Below are 26,034 nucleotides of genomic sequence, written 5' to 3'. Positions count from 1 at the left end.
ATAAATCTCCGTTCCTGCCACACCTCACTTGGGCGTAATTCCCCACATGCAGGCGTGTCAAGACATCTAGGAGGTAGGGTGGGAGGCCGAGACATTTCAGAACCCTCCACAGACTCTCCCTGGGCACAAGGTCGAAAGCGGCCCGCAGATCCACGAAGACGAGGTAGAGGCTGCCACCCTCCACCTGGACAGTCTTCCAAAAGGGGACCTGGAGCCTAAATATTTGGTCCAGGGTCGAGATTCCGGTTCTGAAGCCTGCCTGGAGGGTAGTTAAGATTTTAAGGTCCACCATCCACCCTTGCAACCGATCTAGCAGGACTCGGCCCATTAGTTTCTGTGAGGTGTCCAAAAGGCTAATTGGCCTATAATTAGCTGGGGCTAGGGGGCAACCCTTTTTAAAAATGGGGACAATCTCGGCACCAACCCAGGTGTCAGGGGGGTTAGCACCATCAAGGACTGCATTAAACAGAACAGTGAGGTACGGGGCCCAGATTTTAGGCTGTGAGCGAAATAAATCGCCAGGCAGCCTATCCAGGCCGGGGGCCTTGTGCGGTAGCAGCCTAGCTATCGCTGATTCTACCTCTTTGATGGTAATGGTCTCAGTATTTCCCTGGCCTAGCTCTACCACAAATCCCTCCCCTTCCCATGAGCTATTCCAACCGGCGGCCCCCCGCCGCCGGCACTCAAGCGGAGGACCTTGGTCTAGTAAAGGCTGCGGTGTACTGACCGGTTCAAGTGTCCTAGCCCCAGTCGGGCAAATTGTGATGTCAAATTCGGGGTTAGAGTAGAGGGCCGCAAAGTGCACCTGCCAAACAGAGGGGGCAATATTTGGCAAAGATATCTCCCCACCCTTGCTTGAACCAGTGCAGACCGCCCGGCCCACCTGGAACCTTTTTTGAAGACCTCGATTCGGTTTTGCTGGGACTGGCCCTGAAAGCAGAACATTGTATAGTAGCCGGGGATTTCAACTTACGTATGGACGATCCGTCGGACCCAGCCGCTATCAAACTATTAGAGGCTACGGCCCCGCTGGGCCTGATCCCTTACCTTCAGGGGCCTACGTACGACAAGGGACATACTCTTGACCAGGTCTTCTCAACATCTCCTCTCGAGGTGAAAGAGATTATCCCGGTGCTATGGTCAGACCATCGGCTTGCCAAATTCTCGATTAGAGGCACAGCTAAATCGTCTACTTCTGTGCCCCAGCAGCAGGGACGAGTCCCTAGGGCATACCATCGAGTGACCCCTGCGATGCTGGCCCAGGCCGCCCTGGATCACCCTTGTCCCCTCTCAGGCGACCTGGAGAAGGATTTGGAGTCTTTGCAAGCATGGCTTTTAGACAGGCTAAACGATCTTGCCCCGGTGTTGGCCCCCCGCTTGACTTCGAAACGGGTCTCGGCTCCCTGGTTCACCGCAGCACTGTCGGCTACGCGGCAGCAGTGTAAGGTAGCCGAAAGAGCCTGGCATGCACAATACGATTCTGTGGCTAGACTGACCTATAAGACGGCGGTTAAGGCCTACCACCGGGACATTCGCCTTGGAAAAAAAGCCTACCTTGCAGGGAGGATAGAAGCCGCCTCCAACTCCTGTAAGGAGATTTTCACCATAGTGAGAGAATTCATGGCTCCGCGGTCCAATACATCTGAAGAGATGCCCTCTGAATCCTGGGCTTCTGATCTTGCTAACTTCTTTACTAGCAAGATCAAACTTATACAGGACTCTTTTCCACCGGTGGCGCCTGCGGGGCTGATCAACCCCGAGGTTGACATGCACCCTCTGGCCTCGCCAGGTCCGACGTTGGCTGTGTTTCCACCTATCTCAGCCCCTGCTTCCTTAGCGCTTATGGGCACTCTCAAATCTGGGTCGCCCTTGGACCCTTGCCCGGCCAAATTTTTGGCGAAAATCGCGGAAGTGATAAATCCGCTGGCGAATCCTCTCCTGAATCTCTCGTTGAGCCAGGGAGTGGTTCCGCAGGCCTGGAAGCAGGCAATGGTCATCCCGCTGCTTAAGAAGCCTGGTCTTGACCCGAAGGCCCCAGTCAACTACAGGCCTATCTCTCTGTTGCCGGCTCTCACAAAAATTTTGGAGAAGCATGTTCAGACGGTGCTCTCCAATTTTTTGGAGACACACGAGATTCTGCATGCCACCCAATCCGGCTTCCGCCCAAATCACAGCACAGAGACCGCGCTCCTAAAGGTTTCAGAAACCAATATAGGGGTTCTGGACACTGGGGGCAAGCCATGCTGGTGATGTTGGACTTGTCGGCGGCTTTCGACACCGTCCCCCATGATGGCCTTCTCGCAAGACTCTATGAGATTGGCCTACGGGGGACGGCGCTCAGCTGGTTTTCTTCCTTCCTAGCTGGCCGCCGGCAAACGGTCTGGGCCTCCCCAGATTCTGCCGCGATGCCGCCTCTGGGAGTCGGGGTTCCACAGGGCTCTATACTGAGCCCGACCCTTTTTAACATCTTCATGACCCCTTTGGCGGCGCTGGCGGAGTCGTTCGGGGCCCAGATCGTTTCCTACGCAGACGACACCCAGATCCTCTTCTCTTGTAAGAGAGGAGGAGACTTTGATGGGGAGAGTATCCGGGATTGCCTTGGGGCTGTTTTTAAATGGTTCCAACTGAACAGCCTCAAGTGCAATTCCGATAAGTCCGAGGTACTCTTCTTTGGGTGCGCTACGGAGCCAGACTGGCAGGCTTGGTGGCCCATTAATATGTTCCCTCCGTCTTGTTCATCCCAAACTGCTAAGAACTTGGGGGTCAAGATGGACAAGGGGCTGACGTTGAAATCCCAGATCCTTGGTGTGACGGGCACTTGCTTCGGCCTCCTTAAGATGCTGCGGAGGTTTCTACCCCTTTTATCTGAGGAGCATAGGAAGCTGACTGTGCAGGATCTGATCGGCTCTAGGTTAGATTATTCGAACGTTCTTTACCTTGGCCTGCCAGAGTATCTGCTACAGTGGCTCCAAGTCGTGCAGAACGCTGCCGCAAGGGCCATTTTTGGTCTGAACAGACGAGCCAGTGCTGCGGGCTTGCTGCAGACGTTGCACTGGCTTCCCATCCGCAAACGGATTGCTTTTAAGGCATTAACTTTGGCCTATAAAGCCCTCCATGCGGTGGGAGCGAAGTACCTCCAAAAGAGGCTTGCCTTTTACCATCCGGCTCGTTCTCTGAGGTCAGAATCTCTGTTCCTGGCGGCTGTCCCGCGAGTGAAGAGAGCCCGCCTGGGAGGCCGCTCCTTTGGATTGCTGGCGCCACAGTTGTGGAACTCACTGCCGCTCACACTCCGGGGAGCCACCAGCCTACTTGCATTTAGGAAAGGCCTCAAAACCTGGCTGTTTACCCAGTAGGCCGTCCCGTTGTTCTCTCTTTCTGTTTCCCTCTTTCTTTTTTACTGTGTTATGTTATTGTGCTGTAGTTCTCCTTACTCAAAAGCGCCGGGACACTCTTTTTGAGTAGCCGTGCGCTATACAAAAATAAATATAACATAACATAACATAACATACTAATGCCCAAAATAATTTGGAGTCCCTTGCCTGCAAGGCGCCTCTCAATAGTTCCCATCTCTCCTCCTCCCACCTCCTCTTAGCCCTGCTTAATCCTTCTTTGTACCTAGTCCTAATTGCCCTAATTTTGGCCATATCACTAGATTTAATAGCCGCCAGAAGCAGAATTTTCTGCTTCTTGCAAGCGGCATCAAACCAGGGGTGTGTCCTAGGCACAGGTCGTTTGTTCCTACACGCAGGGTAGAGAACTTCCCCCAAGGCCACTGCAAGTTGCGTGTGTATATCGACTGGGTCCCTGGCTAGCGTTGGCTCGCCTATGTGCGTTAGTAGAGGAAATGCACACTGATATAATTTCGCAAGCTGGGAAGGTGATTCAACAAGGTGGGTCCATTTAACCCTTCTTTTATCATTAGTTGGTACCAATTGGGGTGGAATTATGCCAAAGTTAGCGGCCGGATTGGCGAAGCCAAAGGAACCGGGTTAGTACAAGGGCATTATGGTCGCTGTCGTGCCTCTGCACAACCCTGAATTCCTTTAGCTTATCCCAGTTGCTTGCCTCCACCATGACATAGTCAATGATGGAGGTTTGCCGGGACTTATTATAAGTGGCTAAGGCAGGGCGATCTGGGTCTAGCCTTCCATTGCACGCCCGCAGGGACCTTGCAAGGGTAAGGGATTTAATTTGGATGGCCAGCGGGGTCCATACTCTAGGCTGGGCAGCGTTGGGCTCTGGAATATGCCACAATGCATCCACTTCATCCTGTTCACCCAACTCCAGATTGCCCAGCGGCTCATATTGGCAATTGAAGTCTCCACCGAGGATAATTGCGGTGGAAGGGTCGAGGGTATGAATAAAGGTATTCAGAGCTATAATTGTTTTAGACTTTTGTCCATTCTTGGAGGGCCTAGAGTAGACATTTATTAGGGCTACTTTGGAGTTGGTGGGAGTTATTAATTGAACACCCTGGATGTCCCGGGAATTGGTTGCCACTTGGGTTGCCTGGATACCCAAGTGAAGTTTAATCCAGGTAGAAAGCCCGCCCGAAGGCCGACCTCTACCTTGAGACACAGCCGGGACATCAAACGTTGCAAAGGTGTGGCTCCTACTTTCCTCCAGTGCCCATGTTTCCTGCATCAGGCATAGGTCGTGTTCCGCCGTGTAGGGTTCCCAGTCAGGACTAAGCAACTTGTTTTTTAGGCCAGCTATGTTCCAGGAGATAAGTTTTAAACTCCCATCTGGACTTTTCCCCAAGACACCTGTTACAATAATCCCCTTATTGGTGGAAGTCCCCATTGGCGGGGCGTGGATTTTTGGCACATCGCCGGGTGAGGGAAGTGTGGAATTAACCTCTCTTGGCCCTACGTTATTTGGGGATTCCTTTTCCAATTGTTGAGGGTGGCTACCCTTGATACTGACTCAATCCACCTCTTCCAGCACACTGAACCTATTCCAGTGCGGTAGAGAGGGAAGAAAGGACTAAAGTTACGTGGACCCTCCCTAGGTAACCGCCGATTGGGCAAAATACAGGGTGGGGGATAGCAACCCCTGTTGTTACAGCCACCTTTTGGATGGAATTGTTCCAGGCTTGGGGTAGGATAAAAGTAGGATAGATGGAGTGGGCAAATTTGAGTGTTAGCACTAAAGAGGGGGGCGTTACAGATGTATTCAACAGCGTTTGTGTCCCTAAAGTTCAGGATTATGACATCTTCCGCTATTGACTTGGGGCCCCTCCCAACCCAGCACACTCTCCTAGCTGACAGGATTGTACCTGAGATGTTTCTCGGGAGGGGTCTATTCGTGCTGAGTCATTGGATGCACTTGTTTTTTAACTCAGTCCCGCTTTCTCTTTTCCCCTCACCTAGGGATGGAACACCAGCCAGTGCCACCACATACGATTGGGCTTCAGGCGGTCGAACTCACTTTTAGCCCGAACGGCTGAATGGATTCGCACCAAACTTGGCAAAATTGTAGGGACTGGTAGCCCGATGTGCCTTTGCTATGTCTCAAGATATGTGCTCCAGTGGATTTTGAGTAATTTAGGTTCAAAAAAATATATATATCTATAGGCGCGCCCCGGTACGCGCACCGGGGCGCGCACCGGGCGCGCCACAGGACTTGCGCGCAGAAAGCTGATTGGCTCTTGGGTGTCTGTAAACATTCTAAACAGTCTGGAGCGGCCGCCATCTTGTGTCTCGGTAAAATCGAGACACAAGAGGTGGCAAAAACAAAGGGGGGAATTGACCATAAGGGGGCAGGGTAGACCCCCTCCTGACCCCCTAGGTTTAATGTGGGGGCTAAAATAGGGTCCCGCGGGGCATTTAAAAAAAATATTTTTTTCGATTTGCGCGGGGGGAGCGCCCGGTACACGCACCGGGAAGCGCACCGGGGAGCGAAGTAAGGGGAAAATCCATGACCATATTTATGAAGGACTTGCGCTGCCAGTTTTGCGCCGCCTGTGCGTCACTTTTTGTGACGCACCAGCGGTGTAAAAAAATGCGCCTTGTTGCGCTATATTTAAAAAGTGACGCATCTAGGTAGATGGGTCACTTTTTAAAACCCTGCACCACATTATACCTGCGTCAGGTATAATGTATGCAGAGGGGGCGTTCCCCCGCAAAAAGCTTGGTAATAGCGACGCAGTGAAATCTATGAGATTTCACTGCGTCACTTTTAGGATGCTGTTGCGTCAAAATCTTGCGCCTGCCTCACAGCAGGTGTAAGACTGACGCAAGACCTTTCACATGCTGCTTTCCCCATGTGAAAGGACGCATTACTGGAGTTGCGTCACTTTTGTGACGCACTCCAGCAATGCGTCACTTTTGTGTTTACAGATACGTCAGAAATACTGACGTATCTGTAACTCCTTGCGACATGATTCGTCATACATTAAATATGACACATCTGGAATGTCGTAAGGAGTGCGCACAGAAAAGTGACGCATCGCACCAGCGGTGTTAAAAAATGCGCCTTGTTGCGCTATATTTAAAAAGTGACGCATCTATGTAGATGGGTCACTTTTTAAAACCCTGCGCCACATTATACCTGCGTCAGGTATAATGTATGCAGAGGGGGCGTTCCCCCGCAAAAAGCTTGGTAATAGCGACGCAGTGAAATCTATGAGATTTCACTGCGTCACTTTTAGGATGCTGTTGCGTCAAAATCTTGCACCTGCCTCACAGCAGGTGTAAGACTGACGCAAGACCTTTCACATGCTGCTTTCCCCATGTGAAAGGACGCATTACTGGAGTTGCGTCACTTTTGTGACCCACTCCAGCAATGCGTCACTTTTGTGTTTACAGATACGTCAGAAATACTGACGTATCTGTAACTCCTTGCGACATGATTCGTCATACATTAAATATGACACATCTGGCATGTCGTAAGGAGTGCACACAGAAAAGTGACGCATCGCACCAGCGGTGTTAAAAAATGCGCCTCGTTGCGCTATATTTAAAAAGTGACGCATCTAGGTAGATTGGTCACTTTTTAAAACCCTACGCCACATTAAACCTGCGTCAGGTATAATGTATGCAGAGGGGGCGTTCCCCCGCAAAAAGCTTGTTAATAGCGACGCAGTGAAATCTATGAGATTTCACTGCGTCATTTTTAGGATGCTGTTGCGTCAAAATCTTGCGCCTGCCTCACAGCAGGTGTAAGACTGATGCAAGACCTTTCACATGCTGCTTTCCCCATGTGAAAGGACGCATTACTGGAGTTGCGTCAGTTTTGTGACGCACTCCAGCAATGCGTCACTTTTGTGTTTACAGATACGTCAGAAATACTGATGTATCTGTAACTCCTTGCGACATGATTCGTCATACATTAAATATGACACATCTGGAATGTTGTAAGGAGTGCGCACAGAAAAGTGACGCATCGCACCAGCGGTGTAAAAAAATGCGCCTCGTTGCGCTATATTTAAAAAGTGACGCATCTAGGTAGATGGGTCACTTTTTAAAACCCTGCGCCACATTATACCTGCGTCAGGTATAATGTATGCAGAGGGGGCGTTCCCCCGCAAAAAGCTTGGTAATAGCGACGCAGTGAAATCTATGAGATTTCACTGCGTCACTTTTAGGATGCTGTTGCGTCAAAACCTTGCGCCTGCCTCACAGCAGGTGTAAGACTGACGTAAGACCTTTCACATGGTGCTTTCCCCATGTGAAAGGACGCATTACTGGAGTTGTGTCACTTTTGTGACGCACTCCAGCAATGCGTCACTTTTGTGTTTACAGATACGTCAGAAATACTGACATATCTGTAACTCCTTGCGACATGATTCGTCATACATTAAATATGACACATCTGGTATGTCGTAAGGAGTGCGCACAGAAAAGTGACGCATCGCTGTTTTCACGTAGCGATGCGTCACTTTTCAGAAATGAGGCCTCCAGTTTATTCACTGTGTCACCTCTACGACCCTTTCTTGCATCAATACGTCCCTTTTGCATACATTACACCTGACGTAGGAATAATGTGGCACAGGGGTTTACAAAGTGATGTATTTACCTAGAAACGCCATTTTGTAAATATGAATAAATAAGGTGCATTTTTTATTGGACTGTTGTGTCACAAAAAGTGATGCTTTGGTGGCGTTAAAGTGACGCATGGCTTCATAAATGAGGCCTTCTACCTTCAACTCCAGCAATGCATCTTTTCTTATCCTTCAACACTCCTGTTCCTTTTCAACATTTTCATTGAATATCAACATTCCCCATATTCACTCTTCTTCTCCTTACTTTCCTTCCTAACACTCACCTTCTTTCAGTCCTTCAACTTCACTTTCTTTTTCCTCTCATACCTTTCTGTTCTTTCTTACTCATTCTCCTTTCCATTATCAATGCACTTTATTTCACTTACTCTTTTTAATTTTTTTAAGAATATAGCTCTTTGATGAGAATTGGAGGTAGTTCTGAAAAGAACTTTTGGTTTTGTTCTTTTATCTAAACAGGAACAAAAACAGGGAATGGAAACTGCTCAACAGGAGCAAAAAAAACAAAAAAAATTAGGGGTGGGAAGGGTAGTGATGGTTCTCCAATGCTCGAACCATGAGCTGGACACTTTGCTCCCCATAGGTGAAGAGTTGATTGCAGTATCTGCATCTGAGGACACCATGGTTAAATGCAGGTTGAATGTTTGGCACCTGCTCCTGTGATTGCCCCCTCCCAGAAGAAGTTGCTCCTCCGGTGGATGTAGAGGCCCCATCACTGGGAACCTCTTGTGCCAGAGCCCTGAGACTTTCCCGGGCAAAATTTTGGGGGTGCTTCCTCTGCACATGCCGGATCATTGTGAAGTTCCCAAAAGAGTACTTTTTCAAAGGGTTACCTCGTGACAGCTCTTCTTTGCAGATCCTGCACTGCACTTTTGGAGCATTTACCTTTTTTTGTCCAGGTGGGATTTCAAAACATTTCCAAATGAAATGTTCCTTAACTTTTCGTTGAGGAGGATCTTCATTAATGAATTCTGGGTCATCCTCACTGCTGGATTGTCTGGCAGCCATTGTAAAACCAAGAAGCAAAAAGGCAGGTCTTGCAGTCACAAAAGTGAAAGAAGAAGTGAAGGAAATGGGTGGGGATTTCATTCTTTGTAAAAAAAACTGTTAGCTACCAATGAAAAGTGTTATTTTAAGGTCACATGACCCGACGCGATTACGCTGCGCGCTCCAGAGCACTTCCGGGTGCGCACACGTGGCGCGAATGTAGGCGCTTCCGGGGCGCATACGTGGCGCGAACTTAGGTGCTTCCGGGTGCGTTTACGCGGCGCAAACGTAGGCGCTTCCGAGGGAGCTTACGTTGCGCGCCGAAGTGACGTCACCAAACTTTTACGGAAATGCATAATCATTTTCCTTATAAAAAAACTGATTTTATTTGTATGGTACGAAATGTTTTGCATTATTATTAACTTTTCATTCATATTTTTTTTCACGAACGAAAGTAGCGCTCTGGGTGCGCTTTCCGGAGAGCTTCCCGATGAGCTTACCGGAGAGCTTACCGGAGAGCTTACCGGAGCGCGCACCCAGAGCGCAAAAGAAAAAAATTATATAAAAAAACAAAATACTTACACAAAACAGCAAATTGTAAAAAAAAAAAAAAAAAGGTTAGAAACTCGATATAGAAAGGATTTAGCATTTAAAAAAACCTATGAAATTCACTGAAAAAACCATAGGTTCACACCAGTTATAGTTAGGAATTAGCATTTAAAAAACCTATTAAATTCACTGAAAAAACCATAGGTTTCACACCAGTTATAGTTAGGAATTAGCATTTAAAAAACCTATTAAATTCACTGAAAAAAACATAGGTTTCACACCAGTTATAGTTACCTGGAAATTTTACTGACATAAAACCATTGAAATTCCCACGTTATAGTTAGTTGGACTCACTATAACTTGCGCGCCTGCAATGCACTGCTGATGACGTCACATATTACATCACTCATGACATGGTCAGTGACATCACTCATGTGTAATATAAGCCTTGAAACACATATTCAAAAATAGTATTTAACATTTTCAAAAAAGTGGAGATACCCATACTCCAGAACCCACTTGGGTTACATTAGTTTGACATTATTTCAAGCAAAGCACGTCTACTCACTGGAGGAAAAGTGACGGCACTACAGGAACCAACAGGCCACGCGGGTGGCCACGCCCATTGGGGTGGGGTATTAATTGTTTGGTAATGCCGCCAACAAACTGCTGTGTTTTTGTTTGAAGTCCAGAGCCCCATGAGGAAGTGCTGTCGGGGCATGAAACGCATCGGGAAAGGACAAAGATTACTGCAAGACACCATGCCTTTTTCATGTGCAAACCTTCAATAAATTGAACACAATCAACTTTCCTGTGTGGGCCTCTCACTTGGGCCTCTTTTGGATATATATATATATAATATAAATATATATATATATATATATACACACATATATATATATATATATATATATATATATATATATATATACACACATATATATATATATATATATATATATATATATATATATATATATATATATATATATATATATATATATATACATACATACATACATACATACATACATATATATATATATATATATATATATATATATATATATATATATATATACATATATATATATATATATATATATATATATATATATATATATATATATATATATATATATATATATATATATATATATATATATATATATATATATATATGAACAAACCCTCCAGTGAAGGAAGAGGCCACATGGGGTCACAGGAGAAAGCCTTTCATTGGAAAGCGGAGTAAGCATAATGCGTTTCGACATATTTGTTTTCCTCAGATTCCACTACCACACTGAAGCAGCCCCACGCCTCTGCTTTAAATAAGACTGCAGTCCTCCCATGATTGGAAGGTTACGCCTTCCCTGTCATGTGATAGTTCACCTGCTGCAGATCGAAAATCCTACAGCTCCCAGAATGCAATGTCCCTGGGTAGATAGAACAAGGGAGGGTTTTAATGAAATGATGTCCTTGTGGCAATGATGTGCTGCAGATCAGGGCGCACTGTCTTTGGTGCAAATTATTTCCTCAGGCCTCCTCGAGTCCCCAACGACGTTCTAACCTCCATGGCACAGCTCAGCTGGGTCATGGGCTGAATTCAATGAAACAAGCTTCCTCGTGAAGTCACGAGCTGCCTGCTGGCAGTGTCCCTTGCTTGAACAGTACACAGAGAGGTGGGCTGGAGCAATCCGATACCTCGGAAGAAAATCCAACTGCTTGCGCAGACAACAGTGATAGTTCCAGCCAGCTTAGCAGAACGGGGCCCCTTGAATATATATATATATATAATTTTCTGGTGTCATGTTTTATGTAATATACGCTGGGTTTAGCAGTGCGTGGAATTATAGTTAGCTTAGGGCACAAGTTATTGGCACTTAAGATTACTATAACTGGTCAATTTCAGTGGTTTTTAGAATTTAAAATGTTACATTGTTACTGAACATTTTCTTACATTATTACTGAAAAAGATGAATGACCCAAAGCTCACTCTCACTGTGTGTAAGTATTGGAGACAATAGGTCTGCAACTGACAGCTAAAGCAGGTTGTAGCATGGCCTAGAAATGGTTGCTGCCAATGTTGCTATATAAAGAAGGGGAACTAGGAGCAAAAAGAGTCCAACGTATGTGCGCCTTGTAACAATCGAATTAAAAACCAGGAATGTAGTTCCTAGAGAAACCCCCTCGTGGGGCTTCCAGGAAGCAGAGCCAGGGTAGGTCTTATGGTGAGCACTGTTCCGAGTCCATGATGCTAACTGGTGTTCTCTCTGCTTTTACTCATGGGGCCCAATCCATTACTGTAATTAGGATGTTTTTTTTCAAATTCAAGGTACAGTGTTTACCGTATTGTGACTGGTTATCTCAGATTGAGCATTCACATTTAGGGAAACCAGAGACTGTGTATATTAGAGCAGTTTATAGGTCATGAAGAATTGCCACATGATCATTCCTGACATAATCAGGCTAGAAACATGTTGACCAAATAAAGTATTAACTCACCAAGCTATCTAAGATTATAATATCTTGTAGCAAACATGATTTTAACTAAGCTTGTCATCTCATTCATTAAGTTGATTGTTTCTGAGCGTAGCTTTAACCATTTTAATTAACTTTTTTCGCCATTCTACACTATCTTTTTAGCCCACACACTCTCACGTCATTGCACGGCTATTCTCAAAAAGTTCTCTGGCAAAGTACCACTTTGTGGGTGCCCGTCGGGCATTTCAGTGCCGGCCGACAAGGAGCTAGCCTAATGATGGCGCATGACACCCACTCAAATGAGTAAGGGCCCGTGCTCCTATCGGAGCATATTCTTTTCCTTGGAATCATCTGACTTTGTCCTTTTTCTCTAGGAACTACATACCTGATTTATATTGCCAATGTTGGACAGTATTTGCAAAAGAAAAAAACACAGCACAATGATGTATTTTAGTGCGCGTATTACCATGTTTGTGCACCTATGTGTCATCGCTCTATGGCAGCCACAGCATGATTGTTTGGGTATCAACACGAATGCTTGACACAGTGGTCACTTTTTTGTTTAAGTGTTGTAAGATGACATATACCCATCTTTTAGCAGTAAATAAAAAATAAAAAACAAATTAATGCTAAAAACGCATTGAGAGAAAGTGGCAGTCCAGGAGTAATTTCAAGCTGCTGGGCCCTTCTTTCTAAAAGTTAAAAAAGAAAATGATTACAATAAAAAATAAAAGGTATGAAGAGGGCAGTGAAGATATGGAGAATCTAGAGGATGGTTGTAAAAAATCAGAATGGTACTGGGAGGGACTGGGGAATTGACACAATAGATGTGGAAGAACTTGGACCATGCAGGGGGTGAAGAGATGAAGGAGGAAGCAGCACAAGGAGGGGTGGTGGGGAAAGCAAGAAGAGAGAGCAAGAAAATACATGCACTCCCATGGAGAGCTGAAAGCCAATGAAAAAAGTACTTAGCTGAATATAAACACAGTGGAAATCAAACCAAAAGTATGGTAAAGAAGCTATGCTTCAGGTAAAGGCAAAGGTAAGAAGAGAAAGGAAAGCCATTGAGTTAAAAGAAAGCAGAAAAGATTGACAAGAAAGCCAACCAATGCTAAACAATTGGCTGATACAAAACTCACTGTATGTATTAGTATTGTATACAGTTAAGTCTTTTGACAGTAAGCGACAATACAATCATGAGCAATTCGGCCAACTGTAAGTATATGCTATCTATTGGTAACAGGTCTTGCCAACATGCTGCTAAAGCATTGTGTAGCCAAATCATAACGAGCATTAGCAATGACAATAGGTATGGCTTTAAAAGGATGTTGTATAGTAATGTGAAGGATTACAAGTAGATGAAATGGGAATGGATATGTATTTGTGTGAAAGCAAAGAACATTAGAATAATATTGGTATTGCTTAAAAGTTCAGATGACAGTTGCAACACAGACCTAAAACATCCATGTAGATTAGCACCTTAAGCGCTGCCGTCGGCTAACGGTCGTCGCGAGCACTACCTTGCCAGTACTGCTCACGACCGTTGGCCGACGGGCCAGCGCTCGTTATTCGAATGTTCAGCACTGGGTACTGAACGTTCGACGCAGCTAAGAGGTTAATGATTGCTCTCCGCTTATCTGTGCCGCTGCTAGAGAAAAACATCATAAACTATCTAGTCATTTGAAGACACTTGTAGAGCATTCCAATATCATTATCACATCTGTGTGGAGAACAAGTACTCTTATGTGGAAGCACACAACTTCTACCCAGTCAAAACGTACTTCTGGCTCCCAACTTGTGGGTAGAGCCAAAACCCCCTCATGGTGGCTCTCTCATAATTTTCTGGCTCCAGTTGCCCTACCAAACCAGACCATAAAGACCATTCATGGGCTGTATTCAGCAAACATTTCTACAGTGGCTCCTAGCAATTTTACCAGGGAGGTGAGCTGGGGAGGCATACACACATACACCTCACTCATACCCATTCATTCACACATACACACACACCCATTCATAACACATACTATCAAATACACATTTACTCATACATACAAGCATACATGGACCAATCATACAAAATACACGTGAACCTTACCTCAACAGCAGCTCTCTTGACAAGGAAGCCTCAGATGTCCCAAGAGGATTGGTACTGCTGCCTTCCCCCGGTCATCCAATGAGGGAATGCAGCAGGCTGAATCTCTTCACAGAGTAGGATGGGATCAGTGAGACTGCTGACCCCCCCCCCCCCTCCCCCCCCCCCGCTGTGGAACAAGGTGTCACTGATTGACACTCAGCCCATGGCACTTCAGGGCTTAAAACTGAACCATCTAGGTCAAACGTGATCAATGACGCTCCCCTACATTACGAGGCAGAGGGTCTCAAAGCACTTTTGTCAGACTGAGGAGGTTACAGCCACAGGGCTCTGAAATTATCAGCCTGGTAAAGTTCAGCTCAGGCAGCCAGGAGCCTGCATATTTAGCACATGTCTACCTACTGGCTCTCTGACCTGAATCAGGAGTGTCTGTCAGGCTGACCTTTTGCGTAGCCTGACAGACACTCTTCTTGCCTGGGAAAAGGTGATGGGCATGGCCCTCAGCCGGTACAGACGGGCCATTGGTGATTTCTAGGCATATTGTGTTGTAGAGAAGTTCCAATCTTTTAGAGAAACTGAAAGTACAACCTAAAACCTTGATCACAGGATCACTATTTCATGTAGCAGGGAAAGCTATTTAAATAAAAATAGTACATTTAAGTAAACTGATTCTATGTAAAGTGCCTTGATAACATGTAACGGAACGGGTGCTATGTAAAGCGCCTTGATAACCTAATCGGTTCAAGTTCCTGAAATGTGTAACGTAACTGATTCTATGTAAAGTGCTGTGATAACATGTAACGGAACTGGTGCTATGTAAAGCGCTCTGATAACCTAATCGGTTCAAGTTCGCGCTATAGAAAACTCTAATATAAATAAATAATAAATAAATAAACAGTAAATTATCAAAAATCTAAATATTGATTCAAAGTGAATGGACTAGTAAGTAAGGAATTTAAATTCTCTGCTCCTTGAAGTGAACCACTTTTATTAACTCTGCACATACATCTCAATACTCGAGCTGATGTTTCAGCAAAGTTACAAGTTTAGAGAAAGTGGCTGTTAAAATTGAAAGGCTTGGAATGCATCGCTGAAATATTTATTCTGTGCTATTCATTATGTCCGCAACGTATAACTGCTGCCATTATTGAACCATAATGGCAGCTGTTATATTACACTTTATTTAGAACTGGTTGGCTGTCTCGCACTCTTTAAATGCAATCGAGTTATAGATGCATCCACATCCAAGGTAATTATGTCAGTCTAACAACAATCAATCATGAGATGAACTCCATTCCACACCTTAGAAGAACTCACTAAAAAGAGTAAAGAATGTAAAAACACAGGGGCATATTACCAACAACTAGCGATAATTATCGCTATGTTGGTTTAGCGGGGGATATTTTTATCGCCGAGCTGCGGGGATTTTTATCGCTTAGGAACCTTGCTATTATCAAGGTTTATCTCCTAAGCGATAAAAATCGGCCGAAATGCATGAATATCGCTGAAAAGTCAGCGATATTCATGCATTACTGAGCTAATGCTCTTAGCCATGTTATCCACCTACCATTGGATAACATGGCTAAGAACTGCTCAGGGGCAGGTGTTAGCTTTTGGAGATATTCGTGCTTAGCGCGATTATCACCAAAAGTTGGTAATAGGAGATAGCGATGTTAGCGACTGTTTCCAGTCGCTAACATCTTGGCACACCCACTTTGCATGTCATTAGTGATAAATATCACTGACATGCAAAGCGGGGCCCAAGATGGTCGCTATCTCTTACTAGCTGTCGCTAAGTGGTGTTAGCGACAGCTAGGTAATACGGAGATAATTTTATCTCCGCTTTCTTGGCTTTTAAAGCCAAAATAGCAGAGATAAACCCCCTTGATAATATGCCCCACAGTATTAACATGCTACACTGCTGAAACATGACTTTGACCAAAGAAACACGCGGATCTAATGCACAGCCTAGGTGGTTTGAAAAGCAATAATCACAATAATACAGACTAGACAAATATTTTTAAAGACCGCCAATTTCTTTCTATTTGTTGAGTCTTTAGGATCCTACAAGTTCCCTCTCAATGAAAGAAATCATTTGGGGAATAATGAGACAGAAATGTGTGTATCTTACTGTGTACATTATGAAATTTATTTGCCTTGGTCTCGTAGCACATACACTGCACTTTGTTGTACTGCAATGGGACACAATTTGGTGTTTTTTTCTCACTAATAGTTACATGTGGTCAATGATTTTTCAGCTTCATGCTGCTTCCTTTCTGTAATTGCACCAAGTGGAACTATAGACCAACCATCTACTCCAGCACAGGTGTCCATTTATGAATTTGATGCCCTAGACAATTGTCAGACACAAGATACATGTACGATCAGTTCTACTAGCAATGGGGTGATGTTTTGAATAGTTTCCTCATGGATTTAAAAATTATAATAAGAGTTGCTTTTTGTGACACATTGGGAAAATAAAATAATGCTTCACTGGGCTATGTGCTAAAAATTCATGTGTGTTTTTTCACCAGACCAGCTCGCTTCCTCTCGTAATTATTTCCAATGTCAGCCAGTTTCCAAGTGCCTGGGCCTCCATCTTGTGGTACAACCTTTGCACAAGTGATCCACAGGTAGGACTTCATCTCCCACAGTCATTACCATCTTTAAGGTCCACTGCAGTTTTTTTTATCTCCTATATGTCTGAATGTGTTCTTAGGCATGCACATTCCTCATAGGTAGCACTTTCAGAAATGTGTAATTATTTTGTTAATAGAGAGCTTCTATAATTTCTTACAGTTTCTATATCTCATAACTCACTGCTATGACATAGCAATAATAAATAACAAAACTGGTTACCCACAGTTGTGATGTCATAAAGCGTTTTAGTTCAGGCTGACAGGACTCTCTGAAAGCCTGTCAATAGCCCCCTGCTTGTGACTGAAAGCAGAAAGCACAGCTGCAGGGGGAGGAAGGAATGCATGGAAGGTGGTGGGTAAAGGTCAAATATGTCAGGTAAGGATTTCTTTTTTATCTTTGGGACATGGATGCATACCAGATGCCATGTAATGTATGACATTACCCCTCTGCATAGCAGTTTAAAGTAGGGACAGATGAATTGGGGGTATACATTTCATAAAATTATAGGTGGGTAAAAAGTTCCCTTGGGGTTCTCAATGGCATCATAGACAACTCGTATTTCGCTCTCAATGTCTAATTGATGTAACTCAGAACCCCTCAGTGAAAATATCCCTGTAATTTACTGTTACCAGTCTATAATTCAATATTTTGTGTTCAGACTGACCCTATTTGTCTGGTGAAGATGTTATACGATTTCGATTCTGCCTAATATTGGTCCAATCCCAAGCTTAACTCACTCTTCCAATTCTGTTTTTTTGTACGCATATCTTCTACTATATGGTTCCTATGAATTTAGTAGGACTGTGTGTCAGATCAAACCAACTTCATAATACAGAGACTGAATCTTCCTAAATCATCAGTAAACGTTGGTTAGACTAGCTCACAGTAACGCATCTAAACCTCCAGAGTTGTAGATGTTGTTGGTAACCTCTAACATGGCCACTCTCATTTCCAAGAAATTTGTAGAAACAAAACTAACCCTTTCAATTGACACTTTTATAGGCCCAAGATATGACATAGACAAGGAAACAATAATACATTTTAAAATCTTTATTGAAAATATCTAATCCTTGTGAATAACACATGAACTGCGGGTATTAGACAGATGGCCTGAGAGTATGGGTCCTACTCCCAAGCCTGTGGCCCAGGTTCGCAATCTCGGATTTTTAATAGATGAAAAACGTACGATGCGACAACAGGCCGTTAAAGTGGCTGCTATTTGTTTTGCTACCTTAAAATGGCTCCAAAAAATTCTGTGGATGCTTCCGATGGCCACTCAAAGGACGGTGGTCCAGGCTTTGATAACATCTCGCCTGGACTACGGGAACGTACTGTATCTTGGTGCAGATTTGACAACTGTGAGAAAACTTCAGGTTGTTCAAAATGCAGCCGCACGGTTGTTACGTAATGTTCCCCGGAAAGCATCTGCATCCTCAGCCCTTCGCGAGTTACACTGGCTAGAAATTAAAAATAGAACTAAATTTAAGGCTCTATGTTATATCTTTAAGATAAAACAGGGCTCTGCCCCTAGGTACCTTCAAAGTCTTATTCATACCTATACTCCTAGCCGTACCCTAAGATCCTCAGGTAAAGGAGACTTTGTTGTTCCGAGATTCAGGCTGGTGAAGATGGGCGGCCGCTCATTTTCGCATCTGGCCAACAAAACATGGAATGCCTTACCTGTTAAGCTGAAGTTGGAAATTGATCTTGTCAGGTTCCGCAAGGGATTAAAAACTTGGCTTTTTCAGCAGTAATCTTTCATAACAGTCTCTTTCTAGCTGTCACATTCCTTAAAGCCTTGCAGTTTTTTCTTCTCCAGTCTATCCCTTGGCGGCGGGAAACCCATTGCGGGTAGCTGTGCGCCTTATAAGTTTAAATAAATAAATAAATAAATGAAACACATCATTGTTATAAGCATTATTAGCATGATGAAAAATACAAATAATTCATCCATGTTAATTGTTTCTAATGTTACTTCTATCAATCACTAATACCGTAATACTGATGAGAGCGTGTTGGGAGGCCCTTCTGTAAAACCCTGTTGGAATGATCAAACCCCATACCTTGGTGTAATGTCTCAGGAAGCTGGCCTTAATGCACTAACGAATGCAACCCGTCTGAGTATGCAGGCCTGTGCACCCCTGTTGTCATGGCTATCTTTCTTCTTGGGCTGAAGGTCAGGGCCTACAGAGCTGCAGCTCAATCACAGCTCACAGCAGCATCCATGTTAACTCTGTTTGTTGTGAAGTGCCTCTAGTAGTTCACAACTGATGATGTTTAAATGTTAAAACACTGGCTTTATCTCATTCTGCTAGAGATGCAGATTAACATATTTAGTTAGTCTGGAGAAAAAGAGTTGTCTCCTCCAAGCGCATAATGAAGCAAGGGCATTGTGTTCTAGTATATGTGTCCCTGGAACTACCAGTGCAGACTACAGAACATCAATGTATACCAAAAATAAATGTGTATGTAGCAGTGTCTTCTATTAGTTAAACACATATTTAAACCACCAGCTTCAAAAGAGGCTAAGACAAAAGGGAAAAACAAAAATGGAAGTTAAACACAATCTCTATAATACTTCTGCATTTTTAATCTTGTACAGTCACATTTTAAATACTGTGATAATATTTGCAGAGCATTCCTCTGTACATTTCAACGGTTTGGTGTGTTGAAAAATTATGTTTCACCAAACTGAGTGAATATTGTTGTTATATCCCATTTGACAGCACTGGTAAAAATAGTCAATGATATACCTGATTCTTCTTGCAAGTTGTAATGTGTCATATAGAGTTGGATAAGTGGCTAAACTAAAGGATGTTCAGAGTTTGTGGATTCTTGTGCTCTTGATGAGTTTGATATTTTCCTCTCTGAGCAAATAATAAAAGCTTAAGTATGAGGTTAATGACTTTTACATACAACTCTTATTAACCCAAGCCCTACACAACCATCTCAGAATCTTTATATACCCAAGATGTACAATGTCAGGTCAATATTCACAAAAATGTTATTGGGTCATCTCAAATCCTTTATTTGCCCAAGCTTTGCTCAACCAATTAAGACTCTTGATAAACCTGAGCTCTACTCATTCATATCATACTCTTCATTTTCTCCCAGGATTACTCAAACATCTCACACTGTTTGTTCACCCAACCTCCATTTAACCAGAAAATCTGTGTTCACACAAACTTTCATAAAATGCGGGTATGGGTGTCAGAGGTAGGAAGTGTTAGGGGCACCTAACACACAAACTAGGTTTTTGAGGTCAGACGTTAGCCAAAACCTTTTGATTAATATCCTTAAAGGGACTTTCACGCACCTCTCTTCATCGATTTGTCTGTTGGTATGTCATTCACGTTTTTGCTTCCACACTACAGCATACAGCATGAGCATCAACACACAAGGTAGTTCCCATCAGGGCTAGTGTTTTGTTTTTACTTAATAATTACTTTAGTGTTGTCTTTGTGTTTAGAGCTTGAGGTGAAAGCAGGATGTGAGCACAGGCCACTTTCCAGATATGTCAGTTGATGTCTTCTGCCAATGCTGTTGTAAATTCCTTTTGGTGTGTCCTTTGTTGATCTGACTGGTATTTCACACAATCTATTTGAAACTGTTCTGTATTAAGTTATCCTCTTTTTTCTGTGTATGTAGTACACAAACCACACGCTTCAATATTATACATTCTTCATAACTCGTTTATTCTGAACTCAATTTCACAAATGATTCTTTAATACTTTTTATCCAGGAAAAAAACTGCCTTTATCGTGTTTAATTTGCAGCACTTGTAAGCTTTTTCATTTATTTTCTTCTTTCCTTACTTTTTTCGTTCTTCCTTCTTCTTTGTCTCTTTTCTACTTTTCTTCTTTTCTTCTTTCATTCTTTCCTTCCTTCCTCCTTTCATTCGTTCTCTTTTTTCTCTTTCTTTATTTTACCCCTTTTTCTTTCCTTTTCCTTCTTCCCTTCTTTCTTTCTTTCTTTTTTGCTTATTTTCCTGCTTTCTTTCCTTCCTTCCTGCTTTCTTTCTGTCTTTCCTTCTATATTTTTTGCCTTCTTTCTTTCCTTGCTTATTTTTCCTTTCTTTCTGCTTTCTTTCCTTCTTTCTTTCTATCTTTTCACAGTCTGTTCCTTCTTTGTTTTCTCTGTATCCTTCATTCCTTCCTTCAGTATTTCTGTCCTTCCTTACTTCCTGCTTTTGTTCCTTTTTTCTGCCCCTCTTTCCTTCTTTTTAGCCTTCTTTCATGCCTTTTCTCCTTTCTTCTTTACTCCACTTTTCTATCCTTTGCTTTCTCTTTCCTTTTTTCGTTCTTACCTTCTGCATTTCGATATTCCCTTATTTCTTTTGTTCCTTCTTACTTTCAATTCTTTCTTTTTATCCCTTCAATTCTTTCTTTTTTTCTTCCCTGCTTTCTTTCCTTTCTTTTTCTTTTTGTGAGTCTCTTCCTTATTTTCTTTCCCTCTTTCCTGCCTTATTTCATTCTTTCCTTCCTTTCTTCTTTCATGCTTTCCTGCCTTCTTTCTTACCTTACTTCTTTCTTGCCTTCATTCTTTCTGAAAGGCAAGAGGCTGGTAGCCATTGGCAGAAAGCTTTTTTTTTTTTTTAGATTGACCGATTGCCGGGCAGCTTCTCGGATAATAAAGTTTTGCAAAAACCATTACAAAACAAGAATTACCTAAAGGCTGGTAGACAATGCCAGACCTATTGGATGTGCCAATTCTTATTTAACAATGTGAATAGCGTGTCTTTTAAGAATCCACCAATAAATATATGGGTTGCAAAGGCAGTGATGACTATTAAAAATCTAATTTTGCAGAAAAGGAAAAGTAATAGCTATGCACACATTGATGACATGATATTTGAATTCTGCTGATTAGTCACTTTAGAGAGAGAGAGTAACCTTTAATGCTAGCAAACGAATATATTTTTACAGTGGTTTCAGGAAAGGTTTCTGGCTATCTGTGGATAAAGAAATCTATAGTTTATTGCTATGAATTTACCCTTAACCCCTTCGACGCCCCCAGCCGTCATGCATCACGGTGGGCGTGTGCTGATGACGGCTGGGGGCCGTCATGAACCCGCCCTCTCGCGATTCTGCCGCACAGGCGCAGAATCGCGGCCGCGCCCAAGCGGTTAAAACATATTCAAGATAAGCAAATTATTCTCTAGAAGACAATGTAGTTGACAGTTTAAGTAATCGTTGATTGTGATACTCTATTTGATTTCTTGTTTGTACAATTCTTATTCTGTTACACTGCTGTTTTATTTAGAATAATATAAAACTTCACTAATAAATAGACACCTTGAGCAGGGAATACATAAAATTGACTGCTCACCACCGATGCTAGTATTCTGACAAATAATTTTCTTCCCAAATTAAAACATGGTACCTATAGCAACAATAAAAGCAGAATAATCATTGATGTTGATGGATGGCCCGTTAGGATTGAAATGTTATCATTAATTATGGTGTTCTGATAGAAATTTCCTACCACAGATTCTTCACCTTCCAAATACTTCCCCGGGCATCAGACTGGATCTGGAAACTTTTTTGCATTACCTCTGCACTTTGACAGGTGGTGCCCTGCAGCTCTGCACTAAAGCCGTTCCACTCCAGAAGTGACATGCAGAGCCAAGATAGGTGCCACTCCTGTGTGCTGATATTAGTTTCAATCTTCCACTCCCCCAAACGAGGACCTTCAACGCTCAATTGTCTCTTATGTCTGTGACAGATCCACATCAGGTTTGTCTGTTGTGTCAGGGGTGGGCCATAACTGTAAGGCCTGCAGTGAAAATCCATTCATGTTATTCTCGTACTCCTGAGAAGACGTGCGGGCCTCGCTATGCCTCTCGATCTCACTCCACAAGTCAGTACATCAGAGCCTATCCCACAACTTCTCAAAGCACAACCAGGGCCATCTGCAACACCAAGGCATATCCAAACATTCGGTGAGGCTATATTACATCTCTTTGGATTCCATGTGAAGAACTGCACCAAGCACGGACACAACTTCTAAAAGATTCATTTAAACAGAAAGGTATCCACACCAGAAGGCAAGCAGTGCTGGCCTGCTTAAACCCTGCAAACACTGAATTAAACTGCAGACAGGTAAAATTTCGGATGACGGCCGAACAAATAAATGCTGCTAAAGATTGCTCTCAAAGCCCAACTGTGTGAAACAGCTATTGGACGTGGATTAGGAGCAGCGGCGGGAACTTAATTGTAACAAGCAGAGACAATCTCGCTTGGATAACCGAGCATGCATGGCCGCTGCCCAGATTTCCGAATCAAACAAAATTCACAGTATCCTGTGATCCATTGACTGTTCCAAATACCATAATCCAATTGTGTTTTATTACAATGTATTTTCTATTTTAATTTTTAAAACGATTTTAATCATGTTATATGAATTTTGTAGTGCTATTTTTGCAATGGTTTCAATTAACTATGCTAATAAATTTAAACTTAAACTCTTTGGATTCCATCTGACTCTATCTGTTGTGCCTATGGGCCCCCAAGAGTTAAGAGGTATCCATCTGGCATACCGCTGACAGGCTCGCACTCTATGCCTGTGGGGTCCTGTGACAATGTCGCCAGACCTCTACTGGAGCCTTTGCTGACTCTGCCTCTGGCTCCCTGCTCTACACAGGTTTCCAGAATGTTGATACGGATGCCTACTCCAATGCTGAAAGATGAAGATCAGCCCATGTGCTCTCCAATGTAGTGCCACTCCAAACTCGAATGAGGCTAATTTGGGTGTTCATCAAACTGCAACCTTTGCCCGTTCCAGTTGAGCCGCTTACTGTCCCACAAGGCATATCTCATACGTTACATTCCTTATTTGGGAAAGACTCTGATATCACGTAGGAAGCGGGAGATGAATTTGGGCATCCCTACCATCAAGGTACCCCACAGGTATTCCCGAAAGTGATGGTGATGGTGGTAGCATATCTTCGAGGCCAGGTGCCCTATTCTTCCACTACCCTTGGTAACTGTTAGCTGAGGCAACTGCTCCAGGCAGGCGTTTGCCACCTCCAGACTTCAGCAAATTTCCTTGGGAATCACTATCAATGTGCTAAAGCCACACGTTACTCCTTCTGAGAATCTTCCTTTCATCAGAGCAATTCTAGACATGGTCCAGTTTTAAGTGTTTCCCCTAGAAAGAAGATTCCAGGAGACATTCAGGTTAAGATCCCAGTTATCCAGCCTCTGTCCTGGATTTCAGTAAGGTCAACTCTGAGGCTGTTGGAACTGATGGCCTTCTGCATCCTGCTGGTCAAGCACTACTGTGGGCATATACAAGGTCTGTAATGGGATATGAAGTTTCAGTGGCCCCAACACCAAGGAGTTATTTCCAATCATGTCTAGATTGTGTATGAGACTGCAAACGACCTGTAGTGGTGGTTGGTCAAGCGCATTTGGGTCAGGGGAAGGCCCCTCTCATTAACACACCTAGAGCTGACAGTGGTGACCTATACATCACATTTCGCCGCTGTGCGGGTGAATTCTACACGTGTGCAAATCGGACGGCCCGTCTGACGCATGGAAGAGGTTTACAACTAATACAAACATAAGAAAATAAACATAAGAACATTTGTAAACATTCAAATATAATATTCAACATTAAAAATATATTCATAATAACAAGAAACAACACAAACATATATATCACAATAAAACAGAAACACTAATTAATTTTCACCATAGAAGTACATTTGTGTTTAACTAAATGTAAACATATATATTAAATTGTATATGAAAAACTAAATAAATTACAATATAAAAACCAAAACGTGTCATTCACTCCTGAGGAAAAAACTTGAAACAAACATTTTTGGGGGTGACATTTTTAATACTAATAACTGTACATGTACTAATCATGCTGAAATGTAACATATTAGCGTAATGGTGGTGGACATTAAAGGAGTCACACTATTACGACTCCAATCTAAACCAATTTGAAGAAGGTGTTGGACACTAAAGTGGGCATATTTACTATTTCCACTCCAGCATAAATCATTTTGGGGAAAGTGTTAGGCACTAAGGCTTTGATATTTACAGTTCCAACATTTGGGAAACATGTTGGACACTAAAGTGGTCACATTTACTAATCCAAGACCATTCTAAACCAATTTGAGGAAGGTTTAAGACACTAAAACGTTCAGATTTACTATTCCCAACTCCATCTAAACTAATTTGGGGAAGATGTTGGACACTAAAGGAGTGGTGCAGCACGCATAGAGAACTGGATGCACTGTCCTGAGGTCTGAACAGGCTGGGCAGACAGCAGGAACGGCGAATGACTGATATAAGGTGGACTTTCAAAACAAGGCAGGGCGCCCGAATAAACCAAAGAACTGTCCAAATACAGGCAGAATATGGATGTACAATAAAATATAAACTTCTGCTGCCCAAGTTTGAAGATTTGGTCAAGACTGACACTGAGGATCACCGCAGCCCTCCCACACTTTCAGCATATAGAAGTTGATACGACCAAGTCCAGGTCCTGATGAGAACCCCGCAATGAGATGGGGTTTGAAACAAATTGACAAAAGCTCTTGGGATAAGACACTTACAGGGTTTGCCACAAGGGAACCTTAGTACCAACACCTCTCTCTTATTGACAACACCCCCCAAAGAAACTATAATTCCCAGAGCCACAAACACTGGCAGGGTTATAAAAGAGATTTGTTGCTGAATTTCATTTGTCCGCCGAGTGCTTCTAATATATTATGGGACTGGTCTTACATGTCTCGTTATGTCTTTATACATGAAACCTGATTATTCTCTATCATGTACGTGTTTATTGTTTTTGTTATATATGTTGCAAAAAGCAGTGTTGCCTGATTAGATGACATGACTAAAATGTAACAATCTCGTTTTTCTTGAAGTAAAAAAGAAAAGTAAAATAAATCACACAGGCTTCTGAATTAGGGACAAAGGTTCGTTTTGTGTAGCAATTTGTGTAAATTATGCTATCTGGATACAATGTGTGTTTAAAAATTTGAAGTGGTCTATTCCTGATAGCATAAGGACCCAAGCCTCCTTTGGTTGAGAGGACACTAAAGGAGTAGCATTTACTAATACCACTATATCAGTTTAGAGAAGGTGTTGGGCACACATCAACCTAAACCATTTTGGGGAAGGTGTTGGCACCAAACCTTTCTTATTTACTATCCCAACTTAATCTAATGCAATTTGAGGAAGATGTTGGACACTAAATGGGTCACATTTACTGATCTTACTCAAATCTAATTTGGTAAGGGGATTGAACTATTCCCACACCA

The 26,034-nt window shown here is 43.1% G+C and overlaps 1 protein-coding gene across 1 annotated transcript in view; it reads left to right on the top strand.

The window, feature by feature from the left end:
* STAT4 (signal transducer and activator of transcription 4) overlaps positions 1 to 26,034 on the top strand; it is an 836,765-nt gene that overhangs the window by 539,756 nt on the left and 270,975 nt on the right. The window contains exon 16 of the mRNA XM_086955386.1: positions 16,649 to 16,747. Coding sequence (XP_086811512.1) covers positions 16,649 to 16,747 — 99 coding nt within the window. The remainder of the gene's footprint in view (positions 1 to 16,648; positions 16,748 to 26,034) is intronic.

Source organism: Lissotriton vulgaris, chromosome 2_1 (genome assembly GCF_964263255.1).
Source record: "Lissotriton vulgaris chromosome 2_1, aLisVul1.2, whole genome shotgun sequence".
NCBI classification, from domain to species: Eukaryota; Metazoa; Chordata; class Amphibia; order Caudata; family Salamandridae; genus Lissotriton; species Lissotriton vulgaris.
The sequence above is the reverse complement of the archived record's forward strand: the minus strand, read 5'-3'. Positions and strand labels throughout refer to the sequence as shown.